Genomic DNA, 24776 nt, shown 5'->3' with positions numbered 1-24776 from the left:
ACAGAACTGCTCATTAACCAAGCAGAAATAAACCAGCTGTCAGTCTTAATGTGTGACTGCTTTACTCATCATCAGAGACTGACATCGACCCATGAGAGAGAAATGTGTTTATCAATGTGAGTCAGTAAAAAGACTCCTGAAAAATTTGTGAATAATATTTATAATATTGTGGTAAAATAGGCTTATAAGGCTGTTGATGTGTCACTATGATGCATCACAGAGAATCATACGAGAAACAATTAAAATAAAGATATTCAACATAAGTGTGTATTTTTCTTCATCGCTATTGTCTTTCTTGGATATTTTATTGATAACGGTGGAAAATAAAAACACACCCAACTCAACGACTGAACACCTTGTATATCTTTATTGTTTTGAACCTAAAGGATATACAAATGAAAATACTCAAGGCTTTGCTACATCTCAACTAACAACAGCACAAGATTTCCAAACTCCAGTTTTTCCTCACAACAAATATAAAAATGGAAAAAGAGCTGAAGTGGGACCAAACATAGCAGAAAATCAAGCTTTGGCAGGAATTCAGATGAGAAGCTTCACCAAATCATCTCAGTGTCCCTGTTTAAATGCAAGCATAGACACCAGCTAAAGCAGGTCGCAAAGCTCTAAACACCTCTGCTCATCCATTGAGAAACGCTGATAATATTACAATGTGTCTGATGGAGGTACACAACATGGGAAATTGCTCTCATTGGTTATTTACATTGAGGTTCAAAGTAGGAACCATATCATTCTGTACATTTATAATGTGTTCTTTTGACGGTCTACTGTTAGTCTACATCAATATTTCCGTAATATATCGTAATATGTTATACATGAAAATGAATATAACAAGGAAGTTTTTTGTTTCCATTTTCTAATGAGAGCATGATGTTTTTGTGGAAAAATGCACAAAACTCCCTTTGTGTTATCATGCCTTTTGAGATGTTGTCATCCCCTAACTACACGAGGGAATTATGGGTATTCTGCTTTCATAATGGATCATTGACACTCACAGACACCGTGTGGGGAAACTGCTCGACGAGATTGCAGTCATGCCTTTATACAAACAATACCAGAAGATTAAATAGAAAACAATGTACAATAAAAACAAAACAAATAGAAATAGAAATAAATTACAAAATGATTGAGAGATTAACTATGCTGCAAAAAATGAAACACTGAACATAACAGGAACAAATGAGCCAGTTGAAATATAAGGGACCTAGGGAATTGTGGGATGTAAGTGAACGTGATGAAATCCCTTTAAAAATCAGCACGGCAAATCTCATTGGCTGTCTGTGTTGGGAGGCTTGACATCATGTGGGGCGCTGCCGGCAGATAGCCAGGGAGAAACGGAGCGAGAGGTGGTCTGCTTGGCCATGCTGTAGTGACTGATGACGGTGTAAAAGCGACCGCGGTTGTTGGCATCCTGGGCAGTGTAGTAGGCCTCCAGTGAAGCAGGAATACAACGCTTGTGCTGTCAGGAAAAGTGGAAATGTAACATTAGCACGTTCATTTTATATACACGTGCTGTTCTTTAAAATGCATTGATCTACAGTACATTCGTAGAAATCCACTGTGAATTTCACTCTGACAAACATTTAAAATGTAAAAATTTTCAATAAGATCAATTACATTTGCAAATAATAGACCATTAGTGTGAACAGATCAAATTGTGTATCGCAGAAAACCGTAAACAAATGAATTTAGTCTTTGTATATAAACTTGTGTTCGATATGTGTCAAGTCAACGGCTTTACAACGTTTTGCCAAATATTTTCTATTAAGTGTGGTATGCTGTGGGAACACAACATGGAACATTAGGTGTTTTAAATAAGTAAATGACATGCACGGTCAATGCAAAGACGTGAATAGACGCAAATTGAAAAAAAAAAGTTGAAAAATGTATTTATTGCTGGCCTGTTGTTGTAGTTTTAATGAACATGAATCTTGCACCCGCTTACCTTATACACAAAGCCATCAGGACAGGTGTGATCATAGGTGAAGGCTTTGTACACCACCAGGAACACTATGCATGCCAAAAAGGCCAAAGCCAGAATAATAAGGATGGTGACCTGCAATAGGGAAAAAGCACACATTTTACCACAGTTTATAACACAAATTCTTATAACGGATGTTACAAACAAAATAACTTAAATACAGTTTGAGGCCACCATTATGCCCAAAATGCCCAAGAATTCAGTACAAGTTATTCACACACTTGAAATGAAAGATTTCTTGAAATGAACTAGAAATTGAGAGAAATAAGACCACACAAAAGCGTTTGAAGCTTGTTTTGGTTGAAAATAAAAACTTGGCTGTATTTTCGCAGAAGGTTTGAAAGTAATTTACCGTAGTTTTAGTTGACAATTTTGTCTTAAGCATAAATATGCCTATTTGTATATTTTTCGTTCATAAAACAACTTTTCTTGTTATGTAAATTTATCGTAAAAGCTTAATATTTTTACTTAAAAACATGACAAAATGCTTAGGAAGAATGGCAATTTTTGCAGTGTTGCTGTTCTAATGCCAGTCTCTTCTTGCTCAAAAGTCAAAATGGTTTTAAATTTGAATAAAGTAATTGAAAACAGCACTAATAGGGAATTAGTATTAAGTAGTAATTACATTTACAGAATGTTTTACAGTGCATGTTTTGATCCTGAAGGTCAATTGAACATATTAACATCACTGTAACTATACTGTTACATAAAACCATACTGACAGTTAATTATCTAAATTTAAAAGAGACATTCAAACATTAACAAGTTTTAACATATGATGTTATTTTAGGTTATTAAGTGAATTTATGTTGTTTTTATTGGAAACCAAGACAAGAAATGAAACAAGAAGTCTAAACCTTTGTTGGACCCATTCAAGATGTGCTTAAACAATCCATATTGTATCAAAACCAATTATATTTTGCACATATTAAATGAACTTGAAAGTGTTCCGCACATCAACAGAGAATGAACAGCAATACGAACCACGTGCAAAATAATCTTCCAGTAACCAACTGATTCATCCCCACCCATCTCCTCCAGGCCATCTCCCCCTCGGTTGTGCCAGCTCTCATCCAACTCGCCTCCCACCATTGGTACATTTCCCACAGTCTTCAAAGAGTCCCGTATTACCCCGCTACTGAAGAAACCCAGTCTTAATTCTGCACTGTAAGAAAACTAGAGACAGGTATCTCTTCACCTCTTTATTGCTAAAACTCTTGAGCGTGTTGTAATTAACCAGCTCTTTTCCTTTCTTGTGCAGAACAACCTCCCGGACCGCAATCAGTCGGGTTTTAAGAGCGGTCATTCCACCAAAACTGCAATGCTTTCAGTTTGAAGCCCTGAGACTGGCAAGAGCAGCTTCTAAATCATCTGTACTCATCGTACTGGATCTATCTGCCGGTTTTGACATTGTTAACCACCACATCCTCCTCTCAACTCTCAAGGCTATGGGTGTCTCTGGACTAGTGCTACAATGGTTCAAGTCTTACCTCAGGTAGGTCATTTAGAGTACCTGGAGAGGTGAGGTCTCCGAGTCACAACATCTTAATACCGGGGTGCCTCAGGGCTCAGTGCTTGGACCGTTGCTTTTTTCCATTTAAAGTAAATGACATCCCTATGTTCTGTCATTCGGAAACATGGCTTTTCTTATTACTGCTATGCGGATGATACACAACTCTACTTGGCATTTAGGCCTGACGATCCAACTGTTTCTGCACGCATTTCATCATGCCTGAGTGACAATTTACTCTGGATTAAGGACCATCACCTGATGCTGAACCTTGCCAAAACAGAACTGCTTGTAATCCCGGCCGAACCAAAAACTCATCACAACCTTTCCATTCAACTAGGCTCATCAAAAATCACACTTTCCAGAATGGCCAGAAACCTGGGAGTGTTAATCGATGATCAGCTAAACTTCATGTTGCCAACACTACCCCGTTCCTCTAGATTCATCCTCTACAACATTAGGAATATTAGACCTTTCTTGTCCGAGCATGCTACACAAGTCCTAGTCCAGGCTCTTTTCCTGTACAGACTGGACTACTGCAATGCGCTACTGGCTAGACTCCCATTTTGCACAACCAAACCTCTACAGATGATCCAGAATGCAGGGGCAAAGGTGGTCTTCAATGAACCGAAGAGAGCACACGTCACTCCTCTCTTCATTAAGTTACATTGGTTCCCTATAGTCGCTCGCATCAAATTCAAGACTCTGCTCCTCGCCTACAAGACCACCACTGGTTTGGCACCCCCATATCTTGACACGCTATACAGACCTATGTACCCGGCAGTTCCTACGCTCTGCAAATTAATGATGTCTTGTAGTGCCATCCGAAAAAGGGAAAAAAACACTCACATGTACCTTCTCCGGATCTGTCCACATCTGTGGAATGATTTCCCGCTGCTACAATATCAGCAGATTGTTTAGCCATCTTTAAGAATCAACTGAAAACACATCTCAACCGTCAAAACCTGACCGATTATTCTATCCTTAAAAAAAATCATCGGCTTTGTATACTGTGGAAGGCTATATGAGACCAGTTTGTACTGCACTTCTGCTATTATTTACCTCATTTGTAAGTCGCTTTGGATAAAAGTGTCTTCTACATGACTAAATGTAAATGTATTATGTTAATCTCTAAACCACCACAAATCCAAAAACAGAATTGGGACTTGTCACGGTTCTGCCTATCTTGTCTGGCTAATTCTTGGTCTTGAGGCAGAACCAAAACAGAATTCCCTGTTTCATGTGGGGAGAGGGATTTTGGACCTTTTGGGCTTCCATACTCTCCCCGAGTCTCGTCTGTGTTTCCCGCCATTTCGTGTCATTAGCTTCCCCTTAGTGTTTCATCTGTTTCACCTGTCCCCTATTAATTATCCTGTCATTGTCTCCCTATAAGAGTCCTCTTGTTTCATTGTCTTGTGCGGTTCATTGCGTTTGCCCTGCATTGTATTTGTGCTGTGCGTTTGATACCTGTTCTATTGCCTGTCCATGTTAAGCTGTTGTTCCTGTTTCCTGTTTCCCGTGTGTAGTAAGTCTAGTTTAGTTTTTGAAGTTCTGAGTGTTTGTTTTCTTTTAGTTTAGTTAGTCAGTGTTCTTGTGCTTGTTAAAATATTGTTTATCCTGTTTTCCCCACTGAGGGTTTTTGTTTTGCCTGTTTTTGTCTTGTTAATTATAAATAAATTCGTGTTCAAACCCCTGTACCACCTTGTCTGCCTGCACTTGGGTTCTCCTGCCTTGTCTCCTCGGAGATTCTTGACAGAATGAACCGCCACAACAGAACCCAGCAGGCAACCGCGGACGATTCCTTGCGGTCCCACCAGGCCCGACTCCTGTTGGGTTTTAAGCAGGGGGATCGCGGGATCAGGCAGTTCGCTCGGGAGTTCCTGGCTGCAGCTAGGGAGACTGAGTTCGGTGAGGCAGAGCTCAAGGTTATTTTTAACTGCTGCCTCACCGAGCCTCTCCGGCGGTCTGAGATGAGGATGTTGAGCTCCCTGTGGATGGGCGACATGATCAGGTATGTGGTCAACCGGGATGATCCCTGGCCATTAGTGCCAGACTGGGTGTCCGCCCCCGTGGCTACCGTCCCGGAGGACCGCGCCCTGGCCGCCCTTACCCTGGGGAGCTCGGCACCCTCATCCGCAGCACCTCCTGCGGCCACTCTACCGTCGGCCAGTCCCACTGGCCGGCGGAGGAGAAAGAAACTACCCAGTCCGGAGCTACCCAGTCCGGAGCTACCCAGTCCGGAGCTACCCAGTCCGGAGCTACCCAGTCCGGAGCTACCCAGTCCGGAGCTACCCAGTCCGGAGCTACCCAGTCCGGAGCTACCCAGTCCGGAGCTACCCAGTCCGGAGCTACCCAGTCCGGAGCTACCCAGTCCGGAGCTACCCAGTCCGGAGCTACCCAGTCCGGAGCTACCCAGTCCGGAGCTACCCAGTCCGGAGCTACCCAGTCCGGAGCTACCCAGTCCGGAGCTACCCAGTCCGGAGCTACCCAGTCCGGAGCTACCCAGTCCGGAGCTACCCAGTCCGGAGCTACCCAGTCCGGTGCTACCCAGTCCGGTGCTACCCAGTCCGGTGCTACCCAGTCCGGTGCTACCCAGTCCGGTGCTACCCAGTCCGGTGCTACCCAGTCCGGTGCTACCCAGTCCGGTGCTACCCAGTCCGGTGCTACCCAGTCCGGTGCTACCCAGTCCGGTGCTACCCAGTCCGGTGCTACCCAGTCCGGTGCTACCCAGTCCGGTGCTACCCAGTCCGGTGCTACCCAGTCCGGTGCTACCCAGTCCGGTGCTACCCAGTCCGGTGCTACCCAGTCCGGTGCTACCCAGTCCGGTGCTACCCAGTCCGGTGCTACCCAGTCCGGTGCTACCCAGTCCGGTGCTACCCAGTCCGGTGCTACCCAGTCCGGTGCTACCCAGTCCGGTGCTACCCAGTCCGGTGCTACCCAGTCCGGTGCTACCCAGTCCGGTGCTACCCAGTCCGGTGCTACCCAGTCCCAAATATTTTTTGGGGGGGCGCCGTGGGGAGGCGACTGTCCGAGCGGCCGTTCCGGCCGCGGATCCGTTCCAGGAGCCGGAACCAAGCCCGTTCCAGGAGCCGGAACCAAGCCCGTTCCAGGAGCCGGAACCAAGCCCGTTCCAGGAGCCGGAACCAAGCCCGTTCCAGGAGCCGGAACCAAGCCCGTTCCAGGAGCCGGAACCAAGCCCGTTCCAGGAGCCGGAACCAAGCCCGTTCCAGGAGCCGGAACCAAGCCCGTTCCAGGAGCCGGAACCAAGCCCGTTCCAGGAGCCGGAACCAAGCCCGTTCCAGGAGCCGGAACCAAGCCCGTTCCAGGAGCCGGAACCAAGCCCGCCGTCAAGTCCGGCCGCCCAGCCGCCGTCAGAGAGCGCTGCCCAGCCGCCGTCAGAGAGCGCTGCCCAGCCGCCGTCAGAGAGCGCTGCCCAGCCGCCGTCAAGTCCGGCTGCCCAGCCGCCGTCAAGTCCGGCTGCCCAGCCGCCGTCAAGTCCGGCTGCCCAGCCGCCGTCAAGTCCGGCTGCCCAGCCGCCGTCAAGTCCGGCTGCCCAGCCGCCGTCAAGTCCGGCTGCCCAGCCGCCGTCAAGTCCGGCTGCCCAGCCGCCGTCAAGTCCGGCTGCCCAGCCGCCGTCAAGTCCGGCTGCCCAGCCGCCGTCAAGTCCGGCTGCCCAGCCGCCGTCAAGTCCGGCTGCCCAGCCGCCGTCAAGTCCGGCTGCCCAGCCGCCGTCAAGTCCGGCTGCCCAGCCGCCGTCAAGTCCGGCTGCCCAGCCGCCGTCAAGTCCGGCTGCCCAGCCGCCGTCAAGTCCGGCTGCCCAGCCGCCGTCAAGTCCGGCTGCCCAGCCGCCGTCAAGTCCGGCTGCCCAGCCGCCGTCAAGTCCGGCTGCCCAGCCGCCGTCAAGTCCGGCTGCCCAGCCGCCGTCAAGTCCGGCTGCCCAGCCGCCGTCAAGTCCGGCTGCCCAGCCGCCGTCAAGTCTGTGTCTATGTCTATGTCTCAGTCTGTCTTGTCCTGTGAGTCTCCTTGAGGAGCGTCAGGATGTCGCTCCTTAAGGCGGGGGTTCTGTCACGGTTCTGCCTATCTTGTCTGGCTAATTCTTGGTCTTGAGGCAGAACCAAAACAGAATTCCCTGTTTCATGTGGGGAGAGGGATTTTGGACCTTTTGGGCTTCCATACTCTCCCCGAGTCTCGTCTGTGTTTCCCGCCATTTCGTGTCATTAGCTTCCCCTTAGTGTTTCATCTGTTTCACCTGTCCCCTATTAATTATCCTGTCATTGTCTCCCTATAAGAGTCCTCTTGTTTCATTGTCTTGTGCGGTTCATTGCGTTTGCCCTGCATTGTATTTGTGCTGTGCGTTTGATACCTGTTCTATTGCCTGTCCATGTTAAGCTGTTGTTCCTGTTTCCTGTTTCCCGTGTGTAGTAAGTCTAGTTTAGTTTTTGAAGTTCTGAGTGTTTGTTTTCTTTTAGTTTAGTTAGTCAGTGTTCTTGTGCTTGTTAAAATATTGTTTATCCTGTTTTCCCCACTGAGGGTTTTTGTTTTGCCTGTTTTTGTCTTGTTAATTATAAATAAATTCGTGTTCAAACCCCTGTACCACCTTGTCTGCCTGCACTTGGGTTCTCCTGCCTTGTCTCCTCGGAGATTCTTGACAGGACTAAACGTTCGCCTGGAGACAATAGTGTGATCGCAACTTTGTTTTCGCCAGAAGCGCTAATTTTTTCACATCACTGTCAACTTCAAGAACATTCACCTCAAAGAATGCAGCGCAATCTGTCATGCCACATTTGTCTCAACAAAGCGGCTCAAGCAAGGACTCCGTGTGGTCCAAACTACAAATCCGAGGTTTAAAGAAGGCAATTCCTTGCCAGACCAGACCAATTTGTCAGGGGCGATTAGTTTGGTAAAAGCTGGGCCACTTTCTGCGTTTTAGTCCCGGAGACAGCAAATGGATATTTATGAGCACCGACTAATTAGAATTATGCAAATAGGAATGAAAGATAGATGAGAAAAAGTCTGCTGACATCTGAATATTTCAGAACTCTTTCACCATATAAAGAATACCAGCTGTTTGGTCGAAGCATATTAACAAGTTAATTGAATCCACTGCACGTTGGATACTATTTTTGCAACACAGATATAAGAAACGTATAGACTCTAAAAGCACGTTTTAAATAATATATTATTTTTTATGCAGATATATAGAATCTGGTCTTAAACCTAGTGAGCTGCCAACCTAGACAATATTCTTAAGCATCGTATGTTCCCTCGCAGCACAAAACAGACCATAACATTATGATGTCATTATGAAACTTTTTCGTTGTAAGGCCCTTTGACGTGAATTTTAATCAAACCAAACACATATTCAATGATACATCAATTTTGTTGTTTGGTGGTATTATTTTTCTGATGTTTGATTGCACAAACTGTAAGATAAATCTCTATACTTCAAAAAAGCAGGTCACTGGAAAATTGGAACAGATCTATGATGTTTGTGTGGTAGAAAATGTAGAGAATATACGAATGCTCAGAGTGTCCTTCACCCTCCATATCTACTCACCATCGGATTTATGTAGGCTATTCTGTATGAACATGAATGGATGAAACTCTGATGACCTTTATTCTCTCTGTTTATCCATTCTCTCAGCACAGATTAAACAAGTGTACCGCTTGATGTCCTTAGCCAAAATTGGCCGCATTTGTACCATGTTGCTAAGCAGTGGGACTGAAGCCAAAATGGCTGTGTGCCATTCACGCCGTGAGCAGCATCTTTAAACCACTTTTGCATTTCAAACCACCCTTTGTCAGATCACCTGATGCCACATTTTCAATAACGGTATGTGTTTTTGGGAAACCTATAGCAGCCGTGAAATTTGACAATAAATCCAATAATGCTTTGCTGGGAAAGTCCTTGTCGAGCGCATGCTAATGCCGGCCGTATAAAACAGCACTCCAGGTGAGAGCCACCATGGCGTAAAGGTGAAAAGGCTCCATTCATTTACTATCTGCAAATTATTTATGCTTGACTGTCTTCACAGACATTAAAATCATTATCTTCACCCCCATTCCCAAAGAACGAGAGAGAGGGGGGTGTAAAAGCTCTGTTTTGCCGGATACACTTTAGTTCGGAAAAATTCACTTTGACTCTGGTCTCAGGACAGAGGTGCCACAAAATGAGGTCATTTCCACTCAAACGTCAACGTGTTTGTGACACATCAGACACGCCACCATCTGCTTTCCTGTTTGTTTTTGCTCATACTTGCACAAGATTTTATTAATCACTGCAGTGTCCTACCAATGAGATTCAAGGTTGGGGGGTTTTGTTGTTTTTCTTGGTGTTCGACGGCAATTTTTGGGGGGTCAGAATAATCTATGTTTGGAAAACTATAATCCCTGGGGTGGATTTATCTTGGCTGGAGCGCTGGGGGTATTAATGCTTTATGCTGATTCTGCATGTGGGGAGCCCTGCATTTTTATTATTTATTTATTTATAGTTGTTGTTGTTGTTGTTGTTGTTGTTGAACATCTCAAACGAAATGATAGAAATAAATAATAGCATAACACAACTAGCTGTTATTTGAACAAAGTATAATTTTCACATTTAATGTTAAAAGTAAATAATACTAAATAATAGTAGTCATGTAAATAATACTAAAAAAGAATAGTAATTATTATTAAAATAATAAGAATACATTTAATTTATATAAGTTATGCTATGCCGTTAAAAGGCAATTGTTTCAAGACCAAGAAATACAAGGGATACATTATTTTGAACCAAACTAACTTCACATTTGTCTGATATCTTAATTTTTTGGCATAAATATGATTTATGATCCAAATATTCAGGAGTAGAGGAAGCCCAAATTCAATAAAGACATATCCATATTGGTTTCCAAAACTAAATGTTGGGAGTTATACCCAGCAATACTGTATCTTTTTCTCAATTATATTTATTATCAATAAAATATATGACATGATATTAAACATCATCCAAATATTGACCAGAAATTGACTCTGGACCAGATATTAGCTGACCATGTCACCAATCCTGCTTTCCCTTACAAAACTAATAAAATATAAAATCATAGTACGCAGCCCAAAGACGTAAAACTGAGTGTAACATAGTTTCTCTAATCCCAAATTAATATTTGTAGGCAATCAGAAGTGAGCCATGTTTTTTCTGATCATTACGAACAAGCTTGACACAACAATGGAGGCTCACCAATGAGTTTCGGGTAGAACTATCCAATGTCAAACCGAATGACTGTTAAGAAACCTGATTAAAAACAGGCACTGCTTGATGATGCTGATAAAGAAATCACACATAAAAAAACACCATATAAACATAAATAAAATAGTGAGGGGGACCATTGTATAGCAAAGAAAATATATCAAGAGGTATTGTGCCATATTTGTATCACATGGTTTACTCGTGTTACTTCAAAGAAAGGCATTCATTTAAGAATGACATTAATTTGTATGTACGAAAAGCACACTTTTACTAAGCTAATAAAAAAACGGGCCTACAAACTCAAAAAAAATGGTGCTATTTAGCCCTAAAAATCGTTTGTTTGCTTGTAATCATATGGTAACCATTTGAAGTGCACTATATAGCAACATATATTGGTGCTTCAGTGGTTCTTCAAAGGTTCTTTAGGGTGACCGAGGTGATATATCGCACTGTTTCCACATAAAGACCCTTTATGGCTCTTAGGGGGCCTCATCCCAAAGAACCATTGAAATACCACTGAAGCACCAGTTATGGTTCTATAAGGGACTTAAACTGGTTCCCCTATGATTACGAGCCAAGAACCACTTTTATGGCTATATAGTACAATTTTTTACTGTTTAGCTCAGTCCAGTTAGCCCATAACAGTAGATGCAACCAACAGAGGTTCTGTGAGAAAGAGAGTACTTTGAGTGTACTGTACTTTGTGGTTGTCTACTTGTACGTCATCACAGTCTGTTCCATGCAGTTAGTTTAAATCTTCCTGTTTCTTCTCTCCAGATGTCAAGGACATCAGAAAGTATTACTGTCAGATTTAAGGTTTCTATCTTCATTGAGCCTGTTCTTTGTACCTTCTTGTTTCTCCCTATTAGAAAATCTGTCCATAATGCTCGCTGTATAATATTGTCTTTCTTTCTACTTCAGTTTGATGAATACTGCATGATTTTTTTTGCTCGAATGTTCTGCAGTTAAGGTCGACGTTTCCTATCCTCTGCAAGCCCATGTTTGAAAGAGATTTTATCCTGTTGTAACCTTGCTAATGGCTTCGACCGTTCCACAAAGGTGCATTTGTATAATTGCCGTGATTATAGCACTATTTCATTACTCCTCCCATATGTTTCCTCACACACTAGGCAGGAAGCATTTTACGTCTGCCATTACTAGTTTACTAACAAAATAGGCATTCAGTATAGCTTTCTATAATGTGCTATAATAAAATATTAAATGTTGCAAAGACATACAAAATTACTTTTAAAAGAGCATATGTTCCACAAGTTTAGGTGAAGCTATAGGTGAATACCTGCCCAACTCTCTCTGATTACTTTTACATGTTTTTGATGGGAAAATGTTTTTTTCTATATCGTCCAGCTGTTCATACTGGTTTCCCATTTTTCATGACCACTCGCTTTTTCTCCGGTCTGTCTTCCACATTTGCCAATGAATTGATATGAAGTCAGAACTTCTTCTGTGCTTCATCTATGTGCTTAGTGTTGCCCTCCATTTATTTTAACACCATAAACAGTTCTATCTATACACCAGATCACCTTCTGCAGCCTCCTACTTTCTGTCATCAAGCTCTGCCATCTCTTCAATGGCAAGTTTCCACATTTAAATAGACATTTTTCACTGAAAGAGCCTTTTTAGAGAAAGGTCTAATTGCTGCCCTGTCTGTCATAAAGCAGCGATGTTTCATTTCGGTTTTAACAATGTCTAATAACTTTTTCTGAGGAAAGGAAAAATTAGACCCTAGTGAGACGAAACTGACAATAAAAGAGTACAGGGCATTACAAAGCTATTAAATGAATGTGAATAGGATGGCTCGGACAATTTTAGTCCTGTAAGAATTTCAGGAAAATGATTAAGACGAGAAATTGAGTTCATATTGTTATCTCTTGACTTTTTGATTGCAGACTGGTATTTCGCCAAATCTGAGAACAGTTTAAGTTTTCTAAAGAAGAATTAGAAAAATATTACTGCAGTGTTGTCACAAGAGGAACCTAATAAGCACTTAAGCATAAGTTTCCTATGGCACTGTACAATCTTCATTAAAGCGCAATTTCGTTATATTTAATCTCCCTGCGGTCTAAGAAAAAGATATTAGAGACATCTCATTCGTGATTTGATTTCCAATTGGTGTAAATTATGAGAATTCTGGGATGCTCGAGTTTTGGCTCAGTGAGCATCTTTTGTTGCATTTCTGGGTGTCTCCGCTCAAGCGCAACTGAAACAATCACCCACACGCACAGCCAGACCACTTTCCACTCCATATGTGCGAACAGGTCCATCCATCACAATTTCCTCAGGGGGTCCGAGACTCTGACATTCATATCTAGTCTTGCCGCATAACAGCGGTGCCCCAAAAGCAGTGTGATGCCAGTCAATAAATAAATCAATGGATCCCTAAGTTACATCGTGCTGAAGACTCGCTTTTCTCCAGTAACTCCGTTATGAGATGTGAGCCAAGCCTAGCCACAGAGCATTAAGAAAGTTATCCAGATTTTGGCATTATTTGATAAATAATGCTCTAGATATTTGCTTTAGAATTACCCTCTCGCCAGCGGTGGATTTTAGAGTGTCCTAGAGACAAACACGGGAAAATCACAGAGATTTTCAGAAGAACATTTTGTAGGATTTGTAATCTTAGGCTTTATGTGATCCTAACTATTTGCTTACAGATGCAAAGAGGGGGAACGAAGGGAATGAAAAAGACGAATGTGTTTATTCACTATTTACTGATTCAAAGCCCCTGTCGGGGATCTCTTCTCGCTCTGCTCCCAAAACTAGTATGCTGCCTATGCAGACAGCGTAGGGACTCATAGAAGATACCTCGATTCATCTGACGTGTGTCTTGCATCAGGAAGGCAAAGAATGAAGTGCAACAATCCTAGTAGGAAAAAAATCAAGATTGTGTATAAGGTGTAAAAATACTGAGAAAGGTCTTTGTCTTTCAATAAACAAGTATTGACACGGATAACTCATCTTAAATATTAATTATTGTGCCCAACATTTGTGAGTATAGACGGTTTCAAAGCAACAACATAAACATGCGCGCATTCCTAGACTGAACTTAACTTCCGGCACACATCGCAAGTAATAGAGTGCATGTAGATTATTTCTGATGTAAAGCAAAAGAAACCGACAAGAAGCGTTACTTGGCTAAACTTGTCGCTCCAATATTTTGAATTCAGACTGCGAAACAAAACTCAACCTCTAGATGTCCATGTACCATTTGGTTTCTTTAATTGCAACTACAGGACCCCTTCAACTATTGTTTATTTAATAAAATTAACATATAACAAAATTCAACAAATTGTTTATTGAATACAATTGTTATACAATAAAATAATAATATAAATTAATATTAACATAAATTGAATTAAATGGCATATAAGTAGTTATATTATTAGAGACTAGCCAGACCGATGAACAAACACAGACCGGAAGTTAACTTCAGTCCAGGCATGCGCGTCCGATGAGACTGTCTACAGTGAGTATAGTGCAGTCAGGTTAGCTAAGCAACATACAAATGTCAGTTCTAGTCGAATCTAGTCGAGTCGAGTTGGGTTGGGTTGCAGCCTATAAAGAGTCTTCCAAATATGTCGCCTGCCATGATTCTTCCTCATCATGTCATGGCTTTCTTGGTCTTGTGGCAGAATCATGGAAGGATCCCTTGTTTCATGTGGACAGAGACAATTTTGGATCTTATGCATCGCCATACTCTCTCTCCGGTCCCGTCTCTGTTCCCACCCTCTGGTCTCTTAAGTTTGATTGTTAATTAGTTCATGCCCCGCACCTGTCCCCTCTTGATTTATCTCCCTATATATTGAGCTTGTGTCTCTTGACTTGTGCTGGTTCGTTTTGTATTGTTCCGATGTATCACGTCATCGTAAGTTGCCAAGTTTATAACTCTCGTCTGGTCTATCGTGTATTTAGTGTTATTTCTGTCTTTGTTTCATTTTGTTTAATTAGTTACCTTGTTCGTTTGTTTGGTCCCCCTCGTGGGAGTATTTTTATGTTTTATAATAGTCTTAGTTCTCGTTTGTTCCCCCATCGTGGGTGTTTTGGTTTGTCTTTGTAATAAAGTCTTTTGTTTCCCGTTGTTCGCTGTATGCAAATCGTGACAGTCGCCTATGAAGATCCGTAAAAGTGCACTTAGGCCGTACATATTTGTGTGATTTTAGTGTTAACATCAGCGAATGATTTACTCACATGTACAGCTTCTTGAACAATCTATTAAAGTACATTGTGTTTATTCATGTCACAGACACCCAAATAATCACATACAAGTACTCTGATACAAGTTGTCTCTATTAAAGGGATAGTTCATCATAAAATTAACATTCTCTTGGCATTTACTCAACCAGACGTTGTTCCAAACCTGTTTAAAGTATGTTGTTTTGCTGAACGCAAAGAAAAATATTTGAAAGAATTTTTGCAACCAGTTCTGGGTCACTATTGACAACATTTACATTACAAAAACATTTATGCATTAAGCAGATGCTTTTATCCAAAGCGGCTTACAATCAATTGTATAATACATTTTTTCTGTCTACGTGCAATCCCCTGGGATCGAACCCAAAACCTTGGCCTTGCTAGTGACGTGATCTTACCACGCTTTTACCACTGAGCTACAGGAAAGCTAACTAAGAAATAACTAGAGAAAAGATAACTACTATGGTAGTCAATGGTGCTCCAGAAACATCTGGTTTCCCACATTCTTCAAAATATCTTCTTTTGTATATACAGTTACAGAAACAAAGAAATGTATACGTGTCTGGAATAACTAGAGCGTGAGCAAATGATGAGAGAAAATGGTCACACTTTCCTTGAAGCATGTATATAATGATTATAAAAGTAGCATTGTAATGCACCTTTTAATGCATTGTTATATCTTATAAATAATTGTTATCACAGTTAAAACATTATAACGTTGTCCTTGTTACACTACACATTTTAAATTGGTTATCATTCTTTACAACTACATGTAATGCATTACAACACACATTATGAATTATAATAATTCTTTATAATGCATTATACATACATGCTTCAAGGAAAGTGTTACCGAGAATTCTCCATTTTGGGTGAACTGGCCCTTTAAATATAAGCATAACACTTTCTCAATTAAGTAAGTTCCATGCAGTATTAAAACTTATTTTGGTACTCATGTTTTGAGCCTTGAAGCAAGTTTTGAATGTAATTGTCACGATTGAGAGAGGTAGAACCCAATTGCAGGCAGATAGGACAGACGGTGGTGAAGGGGTAAACAGATATTTATTGACAAGAAACAAGACTGAACAAAACAGGCAAAACAAAGACCCACGATGGGGGAAAAACAATACAGGGATAAATATACTTTGATAATAAACAAAGGACACCGACTTACTAAACTAAAACTAAGAAAAACAAACACTAGGAACAAACACTAAACTGACACTTACTGAGACACATGGACCAGGGAACAGGAACAATGACTCTGGCAAAGAACAGCAAGAACGTATAGTAAACAGGAATCACATACAATGAACGCCCACTAGACAAAGAAACATGAGGACTCTTTATAGGCAAGGTAATTAACACAAACTAGGAAACAGGAGGGTAGGGAAACAATGACGTGACTCGGGGAGAGTATGGAAGGCCATGAGTGTCAAAACCGTTATGGAAAGCCATAAGTGTCCAAACCACCTCTCCCCACAAGAAACAGAGGATTCTGTATGATTCCACCTCTAATCCAAGAAATACCAGGCAGGGAGAGGTGAAACCATGACAGAACCCCCGCCTTAAGGAGCGACATCCTGACGCTCCTCAAGGAGACCCACAGGACAAGACAGACTGGGACATAGACAAGACTAAACAAAACATGGAAAACAAGATAAGGGGCAGACAGGCAAGAATCAACAGGGGATTGGGGTGACTCAACAAAAATAACAAACAAGGGAGGGGGGGTGGGGGCAAACAAGACATGGGTGGAAGTCCAAAAGGGGTAGGGCTGGGTGGGGAAGTCCTTGCCCTGGGGGACGCACCAGAGTGCGGAGCCCCAGGGGGCTTGACAGGGCTTGGCGCCGGTCGGAAGATCGGCAGGACAGTTCTTGACGCCGGCTGATGGGCCGGCAGGACAGGGCTTGACTTCGGCGGCGGCGGGGCGGCCGGACTTGACGGCGGCTGGGCAGCCGGACTAGACGGCGGTCTCTGCTGGGCCGGGCTTGGTGCCGGTTGCTGGACCGGGCTTGGTGCCGGATGCTGGACCGGGCTTGGTGCCGGATGCTGGACCGGGCTTGGTGCCGGATGCTGGACCGGGCTTGGTGCCGGATGCTGGACCGGGCTTGGTGCCGGATGCTGGACCGGGCTTGGTGCCGGATGCTGGACCGGGCTTGGTGCCGGATGCTGGACCGGGCTTGGTGCCGGATGCTGGACCGGGCTTGGTGCCGGTTGCTGGACCGGGCTTGGTGCCGGTTGCTGGACCGGGCTTGGTGCCGGTTGCTGGACCGGGCTTGGTGCCGGTTGCTGGACCGGGCTTGGTGCCGGTTGCTGGACCGGGCTTGGTGCCGGTTGCTGGACCGGGCTTGGTGCCGGTTGCTGGACCGGGCTTGGTGCCGGTTGCTGGACCGGGCTTGGTGCCGGTTGCTGGACCGGGCTTGGTGCCGGTTGCTGGACCGGGCCTGCGGCCGGGCTGGACGCTCGGACCGTCACCTCCCCACAGCGCCCCCCCAAAAAATATTTGGGGTTTGACACCACCGGACTCGGGACCACAGGACTCGGGACCACAGGACTCGGGACCACAGGACTCGGGACCACAGGACTCGGGACCAACTGGTTCCCGGCTGACCTCCGCTGCCTCTTCTTTTTCAGCCGAGCCACCCGTCTGGTGGTCGGCTGAAGGAAGGAGGTAAAGGGCAAAGCCGGTTCCGGGTTGGAGGCCTCAGAGGAAGACCCTGAGGAAGTTCTCCTCCCCCGCTTGCCACGGAGACCAGTCGGTGGTGGTGAAGCTGCTGCGGTTGAGGCGGAGGGCACGGTGATGCCCACAACCCCGACCTGCAGGGTACGACCCTCTGGAATAGCAGCCAGCGGAGATGGATAGCAGGATTGTACTGGGACCCTGGACTCGGACCTGTTCGTGGCATACCGCCACACGACATCGAAGTCCAGCGGTCTCAGCATCCTCATCTCCGCCGGCGACAGAGGATCCCTGAGGCCGCGGTTGAACAACACCGCTAGCTCCGCCTCCCCAAAGACCACCTCCTCTGCGGCATCCAGGAACCTCTCTACGTAGGTCCCCAGATCACCATCTCCTTGGCGGATACCGCAGAGGTGGCGTGCCTGGCGGGACCGCAAGCAGTTCACCTTGGCTGCCTGCTGGGTTCTGTTTGGGGCGTTCATTCTGTCACGATTGAGAGAGGTAGAACCCAATTGCAGGCAGATAGGACAGACGGTGGTGAAGGGGTAAACAGATATTTATTGACAAGAAACAAGACTGAACAAAACAGGCAAAACAAAGACCCACGATGGGGGAAAAACAATACAGGGATAAATATACTTTGATAATAAACAAAGGACACCGACTTACTAAACTAAAACTAAGAAAAACAAACACTAGGAACAAACACTAAACTGACACTTACTGAGACACATGGACCAGGGAACAGGAACAATGACTCTGGCAAAGAACAGCAAGAACGTATAGTAAACAGGAATCACATACAATGAACGCCCACTAGACAAAGAAACATGAGGACTCTTTATAGGCAAGGTAATTAACACAAACTAGGAAACAGGAGGGTAGGGAAACAATGACGTGACTCGGGGAGAGTATGGAAGGCCATGAGTGTCAAAACCGTTATGGAAAGCCATAAGTGTCCAAACCACCTCTCCCCACAAGAAACAGAGGATTCTGTATGATTCCACCTCTAATCCAAGAAATACCAGGCAGGGAGAGGTGAAACCATGACAGTAATTATGGTCTAAATAGCATGAACGTTGAATATTCATGAATGATTCATTCAACAGTGTTGGCAACTATGAACACTGAAACACCAACATTGCATCAGTCATACTGATTCCATTTCCTATAAGCGGAAGCGACAGGAATTAAGGAATTCTCCTCGGGGATGCAGAGAAATGTCATGTTCAGCTACAATTACTTCATTCTGAAATGAGCCAATTACCCTGGGTCTCTTCAGAGATACCCAAATTGCAGGAGACAAAAAGAAACTAGCTTTCGACAAACACTTTTTATCTGAGAATGCTTCACAATGTTTAAGCAAAAGAAAGCCAGTGACAAAAAGACCAACCAAGTGCTTTACTCTTTTCTTGTCATCTGTGACCCCCTAAAATGCATTAATCTGCATTGAATGGACAAGCTGAGATCTCCAAACATTTTGCAGTACTTTTCTTTCGAGCAACTAACCAGTAGTAAGACATATTTGTTGAGTATATGGTTCATAAAAACAGCTTGACGACTACAATCTACAATAGTTTACAAAACTGTAAATGTCCATTTGTACTTCAATCGTCTTCTATGTAGTCTACTTGAGTTGGGCTAACCGCCTCTCAGTTCCACCACAGAGCTTAAAGATTTCTGTGGGGGGGTAATAGACAATATGGAAGAATAACAAGACTGGCTCTCCAGGGCCGTGTCTCTCACACCGGCGAGCTTGTGGGCATTTTGGCCATTAGCCCAGCTAACACTGCGCGTTGAGAATGAGAGAGAAAGAGAGAGAGGACCTGTGCAGCAGGGAGAGCTGCTCTGTCACTAATTGCTCCCCGAGCACCCCCACAGGTACACAGGCAAGAGGCTCGTGCTCAAGAGAGACAATGGTGTCGCACAATACCATGAACTCATTCTGCTGTGTAGTCAGATGCAGTAAAATGCATGCTTTGCCGTTTTCATGCCAATTTTACTAGCGTTGGCAAATTTTCTAACATGTCCTGTCATTTTGCAAAGAAATAGGAAAATGAAGACTTTTAGGGTCTAAGGGCATTTTGGTTTCATACGGCATGCGCACACGTACATGTCCACGTGAGCATGTCCAATCACGTTGCATGAAGTCGACTTTATACTTATGCTCGATATCTTTAGGTTCACTGTTAAAATGCCAGTGTGAACGCTTAGCAAACCAGGACTTAAAGTATTTTGGGGGGTTGCAAATGTGAACACACCCTTGAATTCAAAAATTTGGCAAAGGTAATGGTTTCGGCTCCCAGCGAACAAACATACTAATGAAAAAATAGACTGCATTCACTGTAAGTCGCTTTGGATAAAATCCTAAATGTGAATGGATGTTGTCATACGGCTTGAAGAAATGTCACTTAAACTAAGTAACCCTGCTGAAAATGTAAATTATTAGGTTAATTTAATTAAAATATTCCCCACAATACAATATAATAAGTTGTTTTTTTGCATAATTTTGCATAAATAATCAATTAGATTTTCTTCAATAAGAATATACCCTTTCCTTACTGAATTTTTTTTAAATTAATTAGAAATGCACCGATACTAAATTTCTCCAGCTGATTGTTGTGAGTTATATCAATACTATCAGAAAAATACGAATTCTGAAAAGTTCTTAACTTTCCGAATGTTATTAATTCATATAATGACTATTAATGTTGACTTATATACTATTAATCAAGCTGAGGATGTTTCTTAACATTTTCTCGATATGAAACACAAATTCATTTTCTTTTGATTGACAGGATATATCGACCCTGACCATCAGCTGTTTTTTAAACTAGCGGCCAATAGCCTATAATGCCAAAAACTGCTTTCATCAAACAAAAATGATTATTGGATGATATGTCGTATCATCTCTAATATTCATATTTACATTAATATTAATATGATTTCAGTTGTAGCATTTATACGTAATGGTTGTTTTTGTTAAAGTATTAAAAGCACTACATTACAGTAAATATTTTCTAATAATATTACAATACTAAGAATTAATGAAATAATAATTGTTATAATTGTTAGAATTATAATTTCCTTCTTATGATTCGCAGATAAACTATGACACATTTTGGAAATTTTGTGAGACTCATCTTAAATGTATGTCTTGTATTAGAATCCATCCTTTAACTGTGTTATGTGTGGACACGGTCCAGAGTATTAATTATTTGGGCAAGCTCACAGTGTGTTAGCATTATGTTGAACTTACTCGTCTGTTTAACCATCATGTAATAAAAAAAAGTTGACGAACTGTCGCATTATCACCAGGCATCAATGGCCAAAGGATGAAATTTCTATTCACGAAGATGGAGACAAAAGAAACAGACATGCTTCTCCAGCAACGGTGGAAGGTGATATTCATCAGGGTTTGAACAGAGGAAAAGCCATCTGGTGTCATAAATCATTTCTGTCGCCATGAACAGAGAACAGCATGTCCCCCAAAGCAGTTCAAATACACAGTCGCATTTAAACATGACAAATGATTCCAGTAAGCTTTCGCACAACTCCTGGTGATTTTACAAAACACGACAAGTGCATGGATGAGCTAGAACAGTGTGATGTAACACTCGCAAAAACAGGCAGATACGCCTGCTGGATGATTTAAACACTTCTCGACAAAGTGTAGAAAGACTGTAATTTAAAGTGATGGGACAGCACAGCAATGTTTCTTTTTCAAGGCTAGAACCACCATTAAAAAAGAATCAGTTCAACCCCAATTTTTTTTTTCATAATGTATTCAATCTCATGTGACTCTTTGGTGAAACACGTCCACGGACCACCTACAGTCTGTCCACTAACTGACAGAATCTCCTCATCCGACCACGAATATCTCCACGGCCGTTGAGATGTTTTTATCTTGCCCATGGAGATTCTCATCACCATCATTCATCATGATCAATCACTCTGACAGCGGTTGTCCCATGCATTACCCGGGGTCATGCTTGACGACATATGGTTTTGCCCAAGCAAACGATTTGTCAAATTCAATGAACGGCAATCATCAGAAGGGGGTGGTTCCAACAAGTCAACATCACCGCAGCATAGCATGGTCTCCTGACTCCAGTCTGGGTGACAACCGTCTCTGTTTCCTGAAACTCCCACAAGATTGGGTACTTTATTTTGTGACTGAGCAAATGCCATGTGACAATTTACAGCGTGTGTAGGGGGAACGGATTGGCAGCGTTATACAAAAGTGGATGGATCGCTCTGCGTGAAAGCCTACTTTATGTCATTGAGAGGGTGAGTTATATTGCGCGAACAAAGGAGAAACGCTTTCGAACGCTTGGAGACTGTGAAATAAAAACATGGTACCATGTCTTTTGGATTCTCCGTGCGTGCATTCGCTTTTAGAATACTTCCGTCAGAGCGGCAAAAGCGTCCGTTCCGGCCCATTACGTTAGCAGCCCACCGGGAACACGCCCGGTACGCCAGATGGCCAGTCCTCCCCTGAATGTCACACTGTTTTTCAATTAAACGCTATTTTATTTATATAGCACTTATCACAATATGCATTGTTCCAAAGCAGCTTTACAGGAGAAAATAAAACCCAGAAAAGTTAAAATACAGTAAAGTGCATGGTGTAGTAGAACAAGCAAAATCATTTTAATAAAATCCACAAATATATAATAACAGCCGTCTCCAGGTGAGCAAGACAATGATAAATAAACGGAGAAAAAACCTCGGGAGATCCCAGACTCAGTTTGGCCTCGGGAGGGCCGGGTCCCTTCTGACGTGTCACAGCTGCACTCAGTAACTTTGATTTAAAGTTTATGAATAACAGGGAGAGCGTTTAATGAGTAAATTTATATGAATATAAGGGTTTTAAAAAAAAATAGTTTAAACTATTTTGGTCTAATTTTGACAAATTTTGTGAGTGATATCACAAAATATACAATAATGAGTATTTTACAATTAATACTTTAAATAGGGTCTTACCCTTCAAAGTCTTCTTTCGAACTTTAGCTGACCAGAAAACCCTAAAGATATCGTTAAAATCCATGCGTCTAACCATGCGGCATGTCATAGACATCATTGTTAAATGGCTCAGTCTTTCTTATCCCACTGATGACGTCAAACGAGACTTAATAAAAGATATCCCTTTCAACTTTATTTCTCCTTTTTGCGCAACAACACCACTTTTTTGAACACCAGCCAATCGAAATACTTCATGTTCTCAACAGGCGTCACCCGATGTGATGCGAAAACTGTAAAGTGATTTTGATTGGACGGTGAATTAAATCAGTCAGGAACATTTTCCAATAGTTTCTTGTTTTTTTTAATCAACCACCTACTGTATATGATTTGTCAATCAATGATGTAAGGACAGCTCCCATTTCCTCAAGCCAATCAAGGGCCTTCTCGTTCCTTTTGTTAATCCAGTCCTGGTCACAATATATTGAAATATGACCACTATTTTACCCTCTGTTTTTAGTGTTGTTCCCTCCCACTGGCTCTCCAGAGATGTTAAAAGGAGACAATAAAGGTTTAAAGGAGAGCCGAAGGCCTCTGCAATGCTGTGTGGGCGAGCCACATAAGCGGTCTTCTTGCAAACATGTCTGCCGCTCACCTAGCCCTTCTTCTTCATTCTTATTCTGCTGTTCTCCCAGAGATGACGAGACGGACAGGGCAGCATTTCAGTCTACTTGACATCTGTAGTAGAGTAGGCGGGGCGAGACCGTGATTCAAGTCCGGTGAGTAATTGTGAATGAGCGCCAGCTGTGCGCACACCGGGCTCGAATCACGTAGGAGATTGGGAGCATATAAAAGGAACGAGCGACCGGACCGTCGAAGAGAGAGGACCGGGCCCGAACATGTTTTACGTTTGTATTTATATTTGTATTTATGTTATTTCGTCGGCGGTCGTCCGTGAGGGGCCGCCGGCTGTTATTATTTGTATTAAAACTTTATTTTAAATGTCTGCCGGTTTCCGCCTCCTTCCTTCCCTTTTATGGAGATTTTCTACAACATCCCTTCGGCATCGTGCCTGAGAATTCATGTGTCAGTGTGCAGAAGCTCTCCATTAGAAAGCTTGATTGTTTTCAGGCAATTATTAATTGGTTTGCAGCACTTGCTGAAGGCTCGGCAGGGGTCTGTTGCTGTAATTTGACATGTTATCTATTAAAAGTGTGCATGTGTGTGCGCTACAGTCTGTTACGCCAGAGCTGTTGAAGGATAAAGAGTTGAGGCTGTTCACTTTACCGTCCTGTTTTTGTGGCACTAGATGCATCACACAGAATAGCAAAATGAAGATTGATTCAAAACAAGTTTGAAACACTTCTACCTTGTTTCTACCTTCTAACAAACAGTCTCGCCTCAATCTCAAGCTACTGGATGAACATACGAGCAAATCTGTTTGGTGTCTAAAGCGCTGTTGAAAATATATACTGCCAGTGAATGTACATTTTTGAAAGAGACATAAGAGTACAAACTAAAAAAAAAACTAAGCCCAAGACCCCTCTGGTTCCTGCTATACTGTATAAACATTTCTTTAAAGGGATAGTCCGCCCAAAAATGAAAATTCTGTCATCATTTACTCGCCCTCAAGTTGTTCCAAACCCGGTTTAAATTTCTTTGTTCTGATAAACACAAAGAAAGATATTTGGGGAAATATTAGCAACATTTCTGAGGCACCATTGACTACCATAGTTGGAAAAAAATATATTATTATAAATAAATATGACAAATTTGGAAGAGTTTAAGAAAGCACCCAAAATGTTTGTACAATTGTAAAATTTTGGGTGAAGTATCCCTGAAGTCTATGAGGTTTCTTGCCTGAACCAGATGATATACTTGAAGTTGGTTAAAAATAAACGGGTATCAATTATTGAGTAAGAACACAAACACTATTCAACCAGTGACTTATCATACTTCGATTCAAAACAGTAAATGTATGAATAAAACATGTAATTATTATGATTGGGAACATTTTCGCAGGAAATTTGAGTTTGCAGCAGTTCTGCTTTGCATCATTACGTCACGTCACTAAACAGAACATACAGGACCGGCTAATGTATCACATGTGTGGATGCTGTGGGTGGTAGATCGTCGCTTTAAACGTTCCATTAGAATTTTAATTTTCATCTACATTGCAGCGTTT

At 42.8% G+C, this 24776-nt stretch overlaps 1 protein-coding gene across 1 annotated transcript in view; it reads right to left on the bottom strand.

The window, feature by feature from the left end:
- Positions 1 to 348: 348 nt before the first annotated feature.
- nsg2 (neuronal vesicle trafficking associated 2) overlaps positions 349 to 24776 on the bottom strand; it is a 31353-nt gene continuing 6925 nt past the window's right edge. Inside the window, exons 4-5 of the mRNA XM_056731291.1 lie at positions 1964 to 2074; positions 349 to 1477 (exon numbers count right to left, since the gene is read on the bottom strand). Of these exons, the coding sequence (XP_056587269.1) occupies positions 1286 to 1477; positions 1964 to 2074 (303 nt within the window). The 3' untranslated portion in view covers positions 349 to 1285. The remainder of the gene's footprint in view (positions 1478 to 1963; positions 2075 to 24776) is intronic.

This window comes from Triplophysa dalaica, chromosome 19 (assembly GCF_015846415.1).
Source record: "Triplophysa dalaica isolate WHDGS20190420 chromosome 19, ASM1584641v1, whole genome shotgun sequence".
Classification (NCBI taxonomy): domain Eukaryota; kingdom Metazoa; phylum Chordata; class Actinopteri; order Cypriniformes; family Nemacheilidae; genus Triplophysa; species Triplophysa dalaica.
The sequence above is the reverse complement of the archived record's forward strand: the minus strand, read 5'-3'. Positions and strand labels throughout refer to the sequence as shown.